We start from the raw sequence: 15,526 nt of genomic DNA on the forward strand, positions 1-15,526 counted from the left end.
CCAAAATAGGCAAATTTATAGAGATATAAGGTAGAATGGAAATCGTCTGAAATGAGATTCATTGCTTCTTTTGAACTCATAAAACATTTTGGAAATAGTCAAGATAATTTCACAGAATTTTGAAGTTAATTAATGCAGTTGTGTTACTTGAAAAGAAAAATCATGATGCCATACACATTTCACTGTAATACAAAAGAATTGTAACGATCCTATCTGTTCATGTCAAGCCAGTCAGTGAAATGCTTTTTTAAGAAAACATTTTTTTTAAATTATTTATTTATTTGAGAGCGACAGACATAGAGAGGAAGACAGATAGAGGGAGAGAGAGAGAATGGGCGCGCCAGGGCTTCCAGCCTCTGCAAACGAACTCTAGACGCGTGCGCCCCCTTGTGCATCTGGCTAACTTGGGACCTGGGGAACCGAGCCTCGAACCGGGGTCCTTAGGCTTCACAGCCAAGTGCCTAACCGCTAAGCCATCTCTCCAGCCCAAGAAAACATTTTTTTAATTTTAATTTTTATTTATTTATTTGAGAGGGAGGGAGGGAGGGAAGGAAGGAGAGGGGCAGATATAAAATGGTTACCCAAGGACCTCTAGCCACTGCAAATGCATGTGCCACCTTGTGCATCTGACTTACATGGGTCCTTGGGGAATCGAACCTACATCCTTTGGCTTTGCAGACAGTTTCCTTAACGGCTAAGTCATCTGTCCAGCCCAGTGAAATACTTTTGAGACTTCTGTTTATTAATTATTAATTAAATTAATTTAGTGAGATACTCCCAAGCTCTCGGCCATGCTGTCCTGTGTATGCAACGGTAGGTAGAGAGACTTCCCCTGGGATCTGTGGCTTTAAATCTGCTGAGGGATGGATGCTTTTGACAGATCAGTCCAACATGGCAACAGGTACCCAAACGGGGCCTATCTACCCACGACTTCAAAGAATAAAGATGTCACCATTTTTGTTTAAAGGTAATTAGTCGTTAACGACCACCAGAAAATGAGGAGGCCGATTCAAAGACTTGTTTACCAAGTGTGGTAGAACATACCTGAAATCCCAGCTACCATACAAGCTGAGGCAGGAGGATTCCAAGTTCAAGAAAATTAGCATGATGGGCTGGAGAGATGGCTTAGCAGTTAAGCATTTGCCTGTGAAGCCTAAGGACCCCGGTTCGAGGCTCGATTCCCCAGGACCCACGTTCGCCAGATGCACAAGGGGGCGCACGCGTCTGGAGTTCATTTGCAGTGGCTGAAAGCCCGGGCGTGCCCATTCTCTCTCTCTCTCTCTCTCTCTGTGTGTGCCTCTTTCCCCTCCCCTCTCTCTGTCACTCTTAAATAAATAAATAAAAATGAACAAAAAAATTTAAAAGAAAATTAACATGATCCTGTCTCAAAATAAAATGTAAAAGGAGGAGTTCCATGTTTATCACTGTGGAAATTAAAAAATACACATACACCTACTGGTTTGGGATCATTTTTCCATATATTTTCTATGTCCTGTGGTAGTTCTTAAGCTTATTTAAGTTTGCTTGGTTGAACATGGAGAAAGTACTGTAACATTCAATGTTCTGTCAATTGTGTCTGTTTTCTGTTGTTGGTTGTTTTTTCTCCTCATTATGGATCACTTTTCTACTTCTTGTAAAAATCATTCTTGGGGCTGGAGAGATGGCTTAATGGTTAAGCGCTTGCTTGTGAAGCCCAAGGACCCCGGTTCGAGGCTTGGTTCCCCAGGTCCCACGTTAGCCAGATGCACAAGGGGGCGCACGCATCTGGAGTTTGTTTGCAGTGGCTGGAAGCCCTGGCGCGCCCATTCTCTCTCTCTCCCTCTACCTGTCTTTCTCTCTGTGTCTGTTGCTCTCAAATAAATAAATAAAAAATTTAAAAAAAAATCATTCTTGGGCTGGAGAGGTGGCTTAGCATTGCAGGTACTTGCCTGCTAAGCCTAAGGACCCATGTCTGACTCTCCAGATCCCACATAAGCCAGAAGCACAAGGTGATGCAAGAGTGCAAGGTCTTAGCAGTTAAGGCACATGCCTGCAAAGCCTAAGGACCCAGGTTTGATTCTCCAGGTCCCATGTAAGCCAGATGAACAAGGTGGCACGTGCGTCTGGAGTTTGTTTGCAGTGGTTGGAAGCCCTGGCGTGCCCATTCTCTCTCTCTCTCTTTCTCTTGCCCTCTCTCTGACTCTAATAAATAACTTAAAAAATAAAAATAATAAAAAATAAAAAAAGTGAAAGGTCACACATGTGCGCAAGATGGTACACACAGTACACACGTCTGGAGTTGGATAGCAGTGGCTGGAGGTGCTGGTGCACCAATTGTGTGTGTTTGTGTGTGTGTGTCTTTCTCTCTTTCCCTCTCTTATATTAAAAAAAAAAAATTGTTATTGAAGCTGGGCATGGTGGTACATGCCTTTAATCTCAGCATTTGGGAGGCAGCAGTATGAAGAGCTCAGTGAGTTCAAGGCCACCCTGAGACTACATAGTGAATTCCAAGTCAGTCTGGGGTAGAGCGAGACCCTACTGTGAAAAACAAAAACAAAAATCATAGTTGAGGGATAGAGAGATGGCTCAGCAGTTAAGGCTCATGCCTGCAAAGCTTAAGGACACAAGTTTGATTCCATAGTACCCATGAAAAGCCAGATGTAAAAGGTGGCACATACATCTGGAATTCATTTGCAGTGACTAGAGGCCAAGACATGCCCATTCTCTCTCTCTCTCTCAAATAAATAAAAAGTAAAGTAAAATGTTTTTTAAATTTCATTATCGAATACCAGGTAGTATGAATTGTTTCTTATAGGTGCACAATACTTCCTGTTTCTGTGAATATTCTTTTTTTAAAAATTTTGTTTATTGATTCGAAAGTGACAGAGAGATAAAGAGGCAGATAGAGACAGAGAGAATGGGCACGCCAGGGCCTCCAGCCACTGCAAATGAACTCCAGATGCGTGTGCCTCCTTGTGCATCTGGCTAACGTGGGTCCTGGGGTATGGAGCCTCGAACCGGGGTCCTTAGGCTTCACAGGCAAGCACTCAACCACTAAGCCATCTCTCCAGCCCATCTATGAATATTCTTTACAGTGATGTAACTTGCAAATGGATTCTTTTCCTTTTCTTTCTATGTATGTTTATTTGTTTATTTAAGATTTGCTTTTCTTGGCTGAGACTAGAACAACTGGTCTAAGGTGCCTTTTCCCCTGGTGCTGAGGATTCTGCTTGAGGCCTGATGTAGGGCAAGGATTATTCACAGAAGCTGCTAGAAATATAAAGCGTTGTCTGTCTGTGTGAGCTAGGGTGGTAGTGGGGCTTTTCCTGCTCCTTCCTACACACCCCCCTTTCTCCCATACATGTGCTCTTGTGAAGAGCAGAGGGGACCTTCCACAACTGTTTCATTTCTCTTTGTGAAGCCTTTTCCTCCCTGTATTCTGTTTACAAATTTCAAATGCCTTATTAACTTTTTAATGTTAATATATGTATACACCCATGTGTGTGTGCATGTGTGGTGAGGCATGATCGGACAACCTCGGGTATTATACCTCCACTGTTGCTCATCCTTTTTGAGACATGTTCTCTCATTGGCCTAGAACTTGCCGAGTAGGCTCGACTGGCTAGCCAGCAAGCCCCCCAGGTATTCTTTTATCTCCTCCTCCCCAAAGCTAAGAGTGTGTTACCTGGCATTTCCCCCTAGGTTCTGAAGTCCTCATCTTAAGGCAAGCACTTTCCTTGGCTTTGTCCCTTAATTCTTAACTCTTGCTGAGGCTGGATTTTAGGGTTTAGGAGGAGTTCCCCAGAATTTATTTACCCCATTTTGGGTTCTGCCCTTCCTTTAATAAAGACAGATTCTAGAAGGATAAATTATGAATTAAGTTTATTAGGAAAGCTGGGTGTGGTGGCACACACCTTTAATCCCAGCACTTGGGAGGCAGTGGTAGGAGGATCACCATGAGTTCGAGGCTACCCTGAGACAACATCATGAATTCCAGGTCAGCCTGGGCTAGAGAAAGACCCTACCTTGAAAAACAAAACAAAACAAAAAGTTTATTTAGGAGGAAAATCACAAATTGTGGGGTACTTAAGGGAGATTGGGACTGAGAAACTGAGGCTTTTAAAGAGAAATTAAAGCTTCAAGTATGTGAACTTAAGAGAAACTGAGACTTTTAAGGAAATATCAGAGTAAAGCCACAAACATGTGGCAACTAGAATCCAGGAGCTTACGTAGGGTGACTTAGGGTGACTTGGGCATGGCATCTCCCATGTGCTTTTTCATGTAGGGAGGGTAAGAGGGCAAATGGTGAGGCTCAGGGAAAAATGAGAGGGCAGATATCAAAGCAGAGACCAAAAGATTAAGAGGAAAAATAAGTGATGAAGAAAGTTACGCTCACAGTTACCCTAAGTTTAAAGAAATTACACAGGTAGCCGGCCTAGAATTAGTGAAAGTACCCACTCGGTAAAATAAGGGATGGAAGGAAAATACACTCGTGGTAGATTAGAGACCAGAGGAAAATCATGCGTGTAATCAAAATGAGAAGTTATCCCAAACTACAAAAAGCAGAGGCAAGCAGAAAAGATCTCTGGAGACCCAGAAGCAGTTTTTTGCTCTACCTCCCCAATCCAGCCATGCTGGGTGAGGGGGAATCGTGTCCCTGTGGCCGAGTGAAGAGAGGCAGAGCCAGCCACAGAGTCAAAAAAGCAGAGTGCTGCTGAGCAGAGCCGGGCAGAGTCCACCACAGGAAGAAGACAGCAGCCTTTATAGGCAAGGGGCAGACCCAGCTGCTTTGTAGATTTGGAGGGTGGATCCCAGAGCCAGCCCACCTGACCCTACATGGTAGCCTGTGGGCAACAGGGGGCACGATATAGATCAGTCTTTATCAGACAGGACTTCATTTCTGCCAAGTGTTCTGTTTTGTGTCAGGCTGACATCTCCTGGTTCTGTCTGAGCCTCGATCTCTAAAACAGCCCTTAAAAAGCTAGCTTTCTCCTATGTTAGTCCACCATGCCCACTATTCCATTTTCCCTGTCTTGCACACTCCTCCTGCTTGGTGGTTTTAGACACTTTGACAACAGCGGCTTACTCTCAAGCCAGAACACCGATTTGTTCTAGCTGTGATGTTTTGAATTCAACAGGCAAAAGGAATAAGAAAAATAACTTGGCATCATTGGAAGCTTTGACTCACAGGCAAAGCTGAAGCAACCATAGGAGCTGAGGTTTTCTGAATCGTGTGTTCATTCCCAAATGATGTTGCCAGGAGGGAATCACTGGCCACTGGACTTTCAGAGGGTCCTCCTTAAGGAGACGCAGTAACTCTTTCCCATTAGTCACTGAGGAAAAAGTTAACAGAAATAATTTAACATGTAAATATTCATGAGGAGCTATTCAGAGGGGAAATACTGCTTCTGATGTGTACAGAATTTTGTAACTGAGGAAGTTATCAAAACTTAGGGATTAGACATGAAAACATAAGTGAATTGAACAAAGCCTCAGAATGTGGATCTCAGGCGTCTGTTGCAAATAGACCAAAGAGAACCCACATGGGATCTCTGTGCTGTGAGGATTCCCCAGAGCACTAGGAGAAAGCACAACAGACACAGCAGACAGACTTCTCTGAAGGAATCACCTCACACGATACAGAGGCCAAGAGGCCCCAGGATCCACAACTGGCAGTCAGAGACCCGGCAGAAGAGGCGGGGGATTACCTGTGTGAAGGCTGGCAGATCCGGAACACCAGATCAGTTTCTTTGGAATCTGGGGCTGGGGAGATGGCTCAGTGGGTGATCACAGGTCTTGAGCTTGGATCCCTGGCACCTATCTAAAAGCTTAGCATGCTGGTGGGTGCTTGTAAATCCTGGCACTGGTGAGGCAGAGACAAGAAGATCCCTAGGACCTGCTGGCTAGCAGCTTGTCCAGCTGAATTGGCAAGATTCGGTGAGAGATCCTGTCTCAAAAAATGAGGGGCAGAGAGTGTGACTGAGCAAGACAGCTCATGCCAACTTCTGGTCTCTACACTCATGTACACTCACACATACAACATGTCCCCTCGCACAAGAGCATGTTCAAATATACACATCCTCCAAACAAGGGGAAAAATTTTCCTATGAGTCTAAAAGCAGGGGTGAAAGATAAGAGGTCCCTATCGGGAAGGCATTAAAGAGGAACTGTCTTTTCTAGAAGGGTCAGGGCTTTGCTCTCCATCCTCAGATTGGATGCGGCTCTCCCACATCAGCTCTCTAATCGGCCTTCCACAGTACATTGAGAAAAATGTGAAAATCTCAGAGCACAGATGACTATTTTAGCAAATATGTGGGCACGCTATGTCCCAGTCAAGCTGACATAGAGAATTAACTATCACAGTCACATGCTGAAATTCTGACATGAATGGAGGGTGGGCACTGTTCAGTCTAAAATTGCGTGTTATCTAAAACCCCACCAGAAGATTTTAAAAGGATTGGAGTGAAATCTTTCACTTAGAAATGTTTGCTTTGCATTCTGTGGAAACTACCATCCATGTGAGAGTAGGAATGGGATCAGAGAAAGCCAGAGGCCTTTGAATATATGTGAGTGCCGGTGAGTACTTAATGAGGGAAGAAAGGAGGTCTGAATGATCCACCAGAAGTCACATGGCATTTCCATTTTCAAGTTGTTGCCCTAATACAGTTGCCTTTCCTTGGTAAACATACTTTGTGTTTTGTTTTGTTTTTCTTTTCTTACTTCCCTGACACCTTCTGTCTTTTGTTTGGGGGAATAGGGTCTCACTCTAGCCCAGGTTGATTTTGAACTTACTCTGTAGCCCCAGGCTAGCCTGGAACTCACACGAATCCTTCTATCTCAGACTCCTGATTGCTGGGATTAGAGGCATGAACCACCATACCCTGGTTTATTTTGTGTCTGTGGATCAGTTTAAGTAATCTTATCTCCAAAGCACATGGAGTGAGCTCCAGGTCAGCCTGGGCTACAGTGAGATCCTGCCTCAAAAAAAAATTTTTTTTAAATAAATAAATAAAAGAGTTTAGGTTGTATACATTTCCCTTTTAAAAAAAAAAAAATCATTACCACTAGGCTTGGTGGCATAGTCCTTGGATAATCCCAGCCCTGGGTGGGGGTGGTGGGAGAAGAGGTAGAAGGATCTCTATGAGTTCAAGGCCACCCTGAGACTACATAGTGAATTCCTGTTCAGTCTGGACTAGAGTGAGACCCTACTTCCAAAAACCATCATCAAAAAATCATTACAGTTGAGGCTGGGAAGATGGCCCATTGGTTAAAAGCACTTGCTTGAAAAGCCTGCTGGCTAGGCTTTGATTCCCCAATACTCACACAGTGGCACATGTGTCTGGAGTTTGTTTGCAGCAGCAAGAGGCCCTGATGTGCTCATCAGCTGTCTCTCTCTCTCTCTCTCTCTCTCTCTCTCTTTTTTCACAAGTCAATAAGTTAAAAAAAAAAAATGGGGCTGGAGGAATGGCTTACCTGTTAAGGCGATTGCCTGCAAAACCAAAGGACTGGCAGGGTCCACTTCTCCAGGACCCATATAAGCCAGATGCACAAGGGGTTGCCTGCATTTGGAGTTCATTTGCAGTGGCTGGAGGCCCTGACATGCCATTCTCTCTCTCTCCCTGTCTATCACAATTAAATAAAAGTCTTTTTAAGAAGATGTAAACAATAAATAAAAAAATAAAGATCACTACAGACTTTGTTTTGTGAACCTTACAAGAACTTTTTGATGTGATCCTTTTCTTGACTCCCAAGAGAGAAACAGCATAGTCTGAGCACAGATAGTCAGAATTCAAGATACAACTGATGATTTCCAAGACATTTTAAATATTCAGTTTAAATTAGCCCTAGGTCACAACTCATCTTGTCACCTCAGGATTGAGTACCTGGCCATCCTGTACTATGGGAGCTAAAATGGTAGGCATGGTCTCTATGTGGATCTGAGATGAGTAGAACAAATCTATTTTAGATGGGTGATCAATTTTGAAGTCCCTTGTCATAGGTAAGCTATTAAAGCAGAAATGTTAACTTCATGAGTTTAATGAGTAGCTTCAGTGACAGCTTGGGCACAAAGAGAGGCCAGGGCGCAGGGGGTGGGGGTGGCTGGGGGGGGCAGCGAGATGGAGAATGAGTGCTTAATGAATTTCCACTTGGAGCCTTGAATGTCAGAGGCAGCTTCTCCTCCTACAAATTGTGCTCTCTGCAGTGCATCCTATTACCGCCCCTGTAGCCCGTGGTAGCAGGATGCTGAAGCAAAGCGCTTTCCTGAGGAAGCTAGCAGTTCTTTGCCCCATAATGAGATCCAGGAGGGTAATTTGAAGCCATTGCTGGGCCACTGGTCAGATCTGCAGGCAAACAAACAAACAGATACATACTTTCCAGGCCAATGAAAAGACCATGGTCAACAGGAGATGGTTTAATGAGCCCAGACATGGCGTGTCAGATAGCTTTCTGACCAGTGTCCTTCCCCTTGCCTTCTCCAGCAAATGGCTCATGTATTTTCCTCCCCAGTTTTCTCAGCTCTTACAAGCCTTCATTTCTACCCACTATACTGGGAATATGAATAAACTGGAGACTTTCAGGGAAAGTAACCCGCAGCCCATTTCATAATGGGACAGATGTATTTGTCCAAGCATGGGCGTATGCTGTCACTGTTAGCGCTTTGAAGTGAAGGAACCTTGTTTCTACTGTAAGAAAAAAAAAAGTCTTAATCTTTGTTTGTGTATATATGGGGGATATGTGCATATATGTATGAAAGTTTGTGTGTAGTATTGCATGTCTCTGTGTGTACATGAGCATGTATGTTGAAGCCAGAAGTTCTTCAATCACTTTCTGCCATATTCTTTGAGATAGGGTCTTCTGCAGAACCTCCAGTTCACTGATTTGGCTAGACTAGATTGTCAGTAAGCCCTAAGGATCAGCCCAACTCCGCCTCCCCAGCACTGGGATCACAGGTGTGCACCAGCATCTCACATGAGCACTAGGTGTCCAAATTCAGATCCTCAAGGTTACACAGAAAGCACCTTACCCACTGAGCCATCTTTGCAGCCTGCGTTTGTTATTGTTTGAGATCAAGGCTTTCCCATGTAGCTCTGTAAACTTTACACTTGCTATGTGGACTAGATGGCCTTGGATGTGCCTCCTGATTGCTGGGATTTCAGGTGTACCCCTATCCCAACACAACATGTCCTAGGCTTTTCTGGAACTTAGATACTTCTTGTCTCATCATGTTCAACAGTTTGCCTATCAACATGCCTCACCATGGCTGGCTTAGGTTTTTGAATCTGAGTTCAACTCAGTCTGCTCTTCTGTGACCACGTATGTATGTATGTATGTATGAATGTATGTGTGTGTGTGTGTGTGTGTGTGTGTATATATATATACATACATATATATAAATATATATATACATATATATATATACACATATATATATTTATACACACACATACATACACACACACACACACACATCCTTATTTTCTCATTAGAAATTGTTGGCCTGGGGATAGTTCATTGGATAAACTGCTTGATTTTCCAAGCATAAGGACCACAGTTCAAATCTCAGTACAGGTGTGGTGATCACACTTGTAATCCTAGCACTAGAGAAGCAGACAGGAGGATTCCTGGGGCTCACTGGATAGCTAAGTTAACCCAATTGGTGAGTTCTGAGTCAAGGAGAGGGCTTGTATCAGAAAAAAAGTGGACAGGTGTATTAGTACTGCTCTCATTTTTGGCTAGAGAAGGTTCTTTTTTAGATGATAGTGAATACTCGGGATATTCAAAACTCTTCATTGCACTGACAAGTGACAGGTAATTGTTGAGCACTAAATGATTCACTGCTATCATAGCCTCCAAGGACCATTGCTGAAGAGGTGGCAGAAAGAATATAAGAATAGTGATGAGGAGGAGTGCTTTGGAACACTGCCTTCTAGATCCAAAGTAGTGGTGGCATTCATGACATCACAGCAGCTGTCATTACCTGCAAAAGTTCTGCTTAATATTGGACTGATCAACAGGTTGTCATGAATGATAAAGACCAAAAAAGGGCATCAAATAGAAAAGGGACTGGTTGGGAAACGAAGGTGTTCAGTGGAAAGTGGATGGATGGAGGGAGAGGGCCAAACTAATGGGAGGGGACTGTGAGCAATATATACTACATACACACACAGGGAGAGAGGAAAGCAGAGAGAGAAGAAGAGAGAGTGATTGTGTATGTGTCAATTAAAAAGGAGATGGATAGCATTCTTCAGGATAAACACCCTCTGGTATCTACAAGTGTACATGTACATACATGTACATGTAGAGGAGAAAGGGGAGAGGAAGGAAGAGGATATTTTAAACATATTTATTAGCGAGGGAGAGAGCAGGTACACAGATAAATGAGAGGAGAGAGAATGGGTGCTCCAGGATCTCTAGCCACTGCAAATGAATTTCAAATGCATGTTCCATTTTGTGCATCTGGCTTTAAATGTCCTAAGGAATCTAACCCCGGTCCTTAGGCTTTGAAGGCAACTGCTGAGCCATCTTTTCAACCCAAAAATGCCATTTTAAGTATCTATTAGCATCGCTGTACTTTAAAAAATATTTTATTTGCTTATTGCGAGAGGGAGAGAGGGAGGAAGGGAGGGGGCAGACTGAGAGAGGGGCAGATAGAGAGAGAGGCAGATAGAGAGAGAATGGGCATGCCAGGGCCACTAGCCACTGTAAATGGACTCCAGACACATGTTCCACCTTGTGCATCTGCCTTACATGGGCACTGGGGAATCGAACCTGGGTCCTTAGGCTTCATAGGTAAGCCATGAACTGCTAAGCCATCTCTCCAGCCTGCCATTTTTATCTTACTGTGTTCCTTTCCTGTGGTGAACAGGAGTAGTATCCAAGACCATAGTCAGAATTTTGGCATTGTAGCTCTGACAAACAAAAATTTTATTTCTTGCTTAGCCTCTGCTTCTGTCCAGATCTTCAGCCATGGCCGGAGGCCATGTAGGAGTCAAGAACAACACACCGTGGCAGAAGAGGGTAGGAAGCATCAACACCATGGACATCTGGCCGAGTAGCTTAGAAGGGGACTGTTCCATAATGTTTTCTGCCAGGTCTGCAAATCAGAGCTTGACGCTCCAAACCCCTAAAATTAAAAATCCCTAAGACTTATAAAAGAGGAGGAGGAAGATTAAGAAAACGAAAGAAGAGAGAGAAGAAATGGTGGGGCCCTGTAGAGATGGCTCGGTGGGTAAAGGGCTTGCTGTGCAAGCATGGGGGCCTGAGTTCCATCCCCTGTATAGATAGCATGTCACCCAAGCTTTGTGGCTGCAGACATGGGGATCCCTGTGGCTTGCTGGCTACCTATTCTAATCCAGTCAGCAAGTTCCAGGTTGAGTGAGGGGATCTATCACAAAGAATAAAATGGTGAACTGGGCGTGGTGGCGCACACCTTTAATCCCAGCCCTTAGGAGGCAGAGGCAGGAGGGTCACTGTGAGTTTGAGGTCACCCTGAGACTACAGAGTGAATTCCAGATCAGCCTGTGCTAGAGCGAGAGCCTACCTCAAAAAAAAACAAAAAAAGTAAGATGGCGAGTGACTAAGGAAGTTACATGTGACATCAACCTCCACTATGCCCATATACAAGCACACACAGATGTTTCCATGCACATAGGAACACACATACACAATACTTGTGCCCGAAAAAAAAAATGTGGGCTCGGGAATTTAACACCTGGTGGAATGCTTGACTAGCGTGCAGAGGCCCTGGATTCCATCTCCAGCCCCGTGTAAAGCGGGTGTGATGACTCGTGGCCGCTGTTACAGCACTGGGGAGGTAGAAGCAGGAGGGCCAGCAGTTCAAGCTCAATACCCACTGCATAGTGAGTTCAAAGCCAGCCTGGGAGACTCTGATCCTAAGATTCTGCCAACCTGTCTTTGCCATCTTCAGAAATAAATCCCAGTGGACTTGAACACACGCATGGAGCTCCGGTGTCTTATCGCCTCCCGTGTCTGTTGGTGTGTGCATACCCGTGTGTATGTGGGAGGGGGGGGTTATGAGGCTGCCACTTAAATGCTTTGTAGCATTATGTTAATTCCTCAGCAGTGCAATCAAATTCATGTCGTAATTAAAGCTGTCAGTTGGAAGGCAAGCCAATCGCCACGAAAGCACAGCATAACAAATGAAGTGAAATGATTCTGCGTGTAGCTATACAATGCTTCGCCAGGCATGAAATTAAATAAGTAATTTGATGTTGACATCAGAAATTGAAATGATACCCACTGTTCCCCCATTCAGTCAGACCTGCATAAACAATAGCCGAAGCAAATATGCACAACAAAGCCCTTCTCTCCACCCCGCTCCCCAGTAATGCACAATATATATGCAAAATGAGCATATCAGAGCTTCTCTAGACCTCAAGGATGTAATTTCCTTTGGTATACAATATGATGATGTGTTGGGGGGAGGGGGAAGGTGGGTTTGGCAGGAAGCTTTTCCTTCTGGGATGAAACATTTTCAGGAAGCAGGTGGAGGAAATCAACAAATCCCATGGTCGCTCTCTGAGTCATTCATCCTAAAATGACTTTGCTTTCTGGGAGGCATGACTCCAGGCTGGCAGAGAGCTACCTTGGCTCCAGCGTTCACCTGCTTTGCAGAGGGCGGTGGGTGCACAAGAGAGGTGATGTCGTCACGTGCTCATCGCTGGGGTGAGAAGCTGTCTCCATGACTACTGCGGCTCTCTCCCTGCTCGTAGGACCAGGAACACAAGAAGGTTTTTAAACAGAGTTCAGTGCGTGAGATCACACCCTCAGTGTGCTTTATCGCTCTGAGTTTGTCTTAAACACTGGGATAAAAAGTTTGGCGTATGTGTATGTGTGTGCGTGTGTGTAAGTGTGTGTGTGTGTGCATGAAACTGTGCATGCACATGCCACACATGCCTGTGGAGGTCAGGGGATAGATAGCCTTGGAAGCATTCCTCACCTCCCACCTTGTTTGAAGCAGGAGCCATCATTGTGTGCTATGGCATTAGTCTGTCTATGCACTTACATGGGGCTCTCCTATCTCGGCCTCCCATTTTGCACACTGATTTTCCAGATGCTCGAGTTACAGCATTAGGTTTAATAAGGTTCTGGGAATTTAAACTCAGATACCCATACTTGCATGCCAAGAGCTTTATCTACTGTGCCGTCTTCCAACCCAAGTTTGGCCTTTGGGGCCTACATTTCAGAGTGCCTTGAAATCCTGTCTCAAGCATAATGGTAGGAGAATATAAACACTCTGAGGTTGTCCTTAGACATCCACTTGTGTGCTGTAGAACGTGCATACACACACACTCACGCACACACACACACACACACACCTACCCGTCTACCCCTCCATGCACCACTCACACATAACCATAAATAAAGAATTTGGGCTGGAGAGATGGCTTAGCAGTTAAGGCATTTGCCTGCAAAGCCTAAGGGCCCAGCTTCAATTGTCCAGTACCCACGTAAGCCAAATGCACAAGGGGCACACATGCATCTGGAGTTCATTGGCTGTGGCTAGAGGCCCTGGCACACCTATTCCCTATCTGCTCTCTCTTTCTCTCTCTGTCTCAAAAATAAATAAATACTATTTAAAAATAAAGAATTTAAAGACAAGTTTTTTGGGGGCAGCATGCAAACAAAAACAAAACAACCATATGCTTTGAAGTTCAGTGTTCTCATTTTGTGTTCTTTTCCCAAATATGTGATACCCTGAATTCACTTCAGAATTATTGGCAGTTGGGGGAAGGGGGTTCTGTGTCTGTACTGTGCCAGCCTACATTGATAATTCTTGAGACTAAATCCTTCTGAAAAATGGTATTTTCATTGCTTCCCTTCACACACATACCCTTTGCATTTAAGGCTACTAATTATGTTTACAAAATGTCTCATTTTTTGCAAAGTATTGCGTGTGTGCTAACTAGAGCCTTCAGGGAATAGACTGGCAAGTAGGTCGTACATGGAAAAGTCATGCAAACCCATTGGGCTTTTTATTTTCAAGTCAGTCTGGGCTTTTTCCTCTTGCCTGCCCCTTTGTGGCCAGAAAACTGAGTAGCTTGAGACCAGGGCATTGAATGTCAGCATGTCAGGAAGGCAGGCTGCTGCGTGCCTGTTTAGTCTCAGTGCAGGGCGAAATGCCATCATTAATTCATTACCCAGCTGCCTGTCAAATAAATTGGCAATTACGTCCACCGCAGAAGCTTGGAATTCAGTAAATAGCACGTTAGCATCTCCGAGTTGTTGAGAGATGTAAAAGGGAAAATTAAGCAACATGGTGTTTGCATCAGTAGCAGATGACAAGGGACCTCACAGGCTGGCAACATGGGGTCGTGGTGAAGGGCTGGTAATGAGCTGCGCGGATGGGAACGAATGTGTTAAAAACCGGTACTGACTTTCCACTTTGTCTCTGTGTTTTATTGCAGAGTTCAGCTCCTTCCAGCTTGGGAACAGGCTACTTCGTAAGTCTACCTCAACTTCCCCCTTTGTGCCTTGCCTTGACCTCAATTCACTTCTCCAAGGAATGCCCATTAAGATGTGAAAAAAAAATAAATCTAAGGAATCCCTGTCACTCCTAAGGCCACCTCAATTTCCATCCTTTCTTGAAAAAATTATATTTTTTAAATGACAAAGCTTCTAGGCCCTAGGGCCCAGAAGTCTGAGAGGCTGCCTGGTCCCAGTACTTGGGGCGTCTTCCCTGGCCCTGGCAGGTACAACACAGGGAATCAGGATTGCCTGTGTCCCCTGTTCTCCATAATTGTTCAGTAACACGTGTCACCATGAGGTTGGAATTCAGATTATGCAGGGAGGCACCCACCTTCAGGATTTTTAGAAGTGGTTCCCTGTACACACAATGAATTGCCTGTTCTGTTTTTATTTTGACAAGAGGCGGGGTCCCTCTCTCACATTCTGGTAGGTGTGCTCTAGCTTTCTTTACAACAATCGCCGAACTCCTCATTTTCATAAATATTAGTGTATTATTTTATTTGTGGACTTTGCTCTCAGCCCATAGAGGAGGGGCGGGGATGGAGGAAAACATATTTCTGGTATTATCATGTTGTTTTTCATACACAGACAGAAAAATGGCCATCTTATTAAATTTTTATAGCAAAATTACCCTGTTTGATTTCAGTAGGGCCTTTCAAGAAATAAATGAGAATTATAAATCAGCATTATTCATGTGACAGGACAACTTGCCAATGTAAAAGTTTATGGTGGTATTTACAGAAACTCAGTTTATATTCTGAATGAATGGATGCTGTACTGCCTGATCAGTGCTATAAGGAAAGAATGGTCACATGACAATTTACAGTGAAAAATAATCACTAATTCACTTTAGCTGTTTTTAACTTTGTCCCACCAACATATGCTACTTGCTTGGATTTTCTTCTGCTCACACATTTCTCTCAATGGATTTACGTTTAATGTATAAAAACCAGCAACCAGTAGTATTGTTCCATTGATTATGGAGTCTTTCCCAAGCTTGGCAGTAAAGGCATTTCTTTCTTTCTTTTTTTTTGCTGGGGTGCGGGGAGGGGTGTGA

At 44.1% G+C, this 15,526-nt stretch overlaps 1 protein-coding gene across 6 annotated transcripts in view; it reads left to right on the forward strand.

Annotated features, from left to right (window-relative positions):
- Positions 1–15,526, forward strand: part of Auts2 (activator of transcription and developmental regulator AUTS2) — a 1,279,269-nt gene that overhangs the window by 564,067 nt on the left and 699,676 nt on the right. For all 6 annotated transcript variants that reach the window (XM_045144589.1, XM_045144590.1, XM_045144585.1 and 3 more), the window contains exon 4: positions 14,409–14,444. In XM_045144589.1, coding sequence (XP_045000524.1) covers positions 14,409–14,444 — 36 coding nt within the window. The remainder of the gene's footprint in view (positions 1–14,408; positions 14,445–15,526) is intronic.

Source organism: Jaculus jaculus, chromosome 2, assembly GCF_020740685.1.
Source record: "Jaculus jaculus isolate mJacJac1 chromosome 2, mJacJac1.mat.Y.cur, whole genome shotgun sequence".
Classification (NCBI taxonomy): domain Eukaryota; kingdom Metazoa; phylum Chordata; class Mammalia; order Rodentia; family Dipodidae; genus Jaculus; species Jaculus jaculus.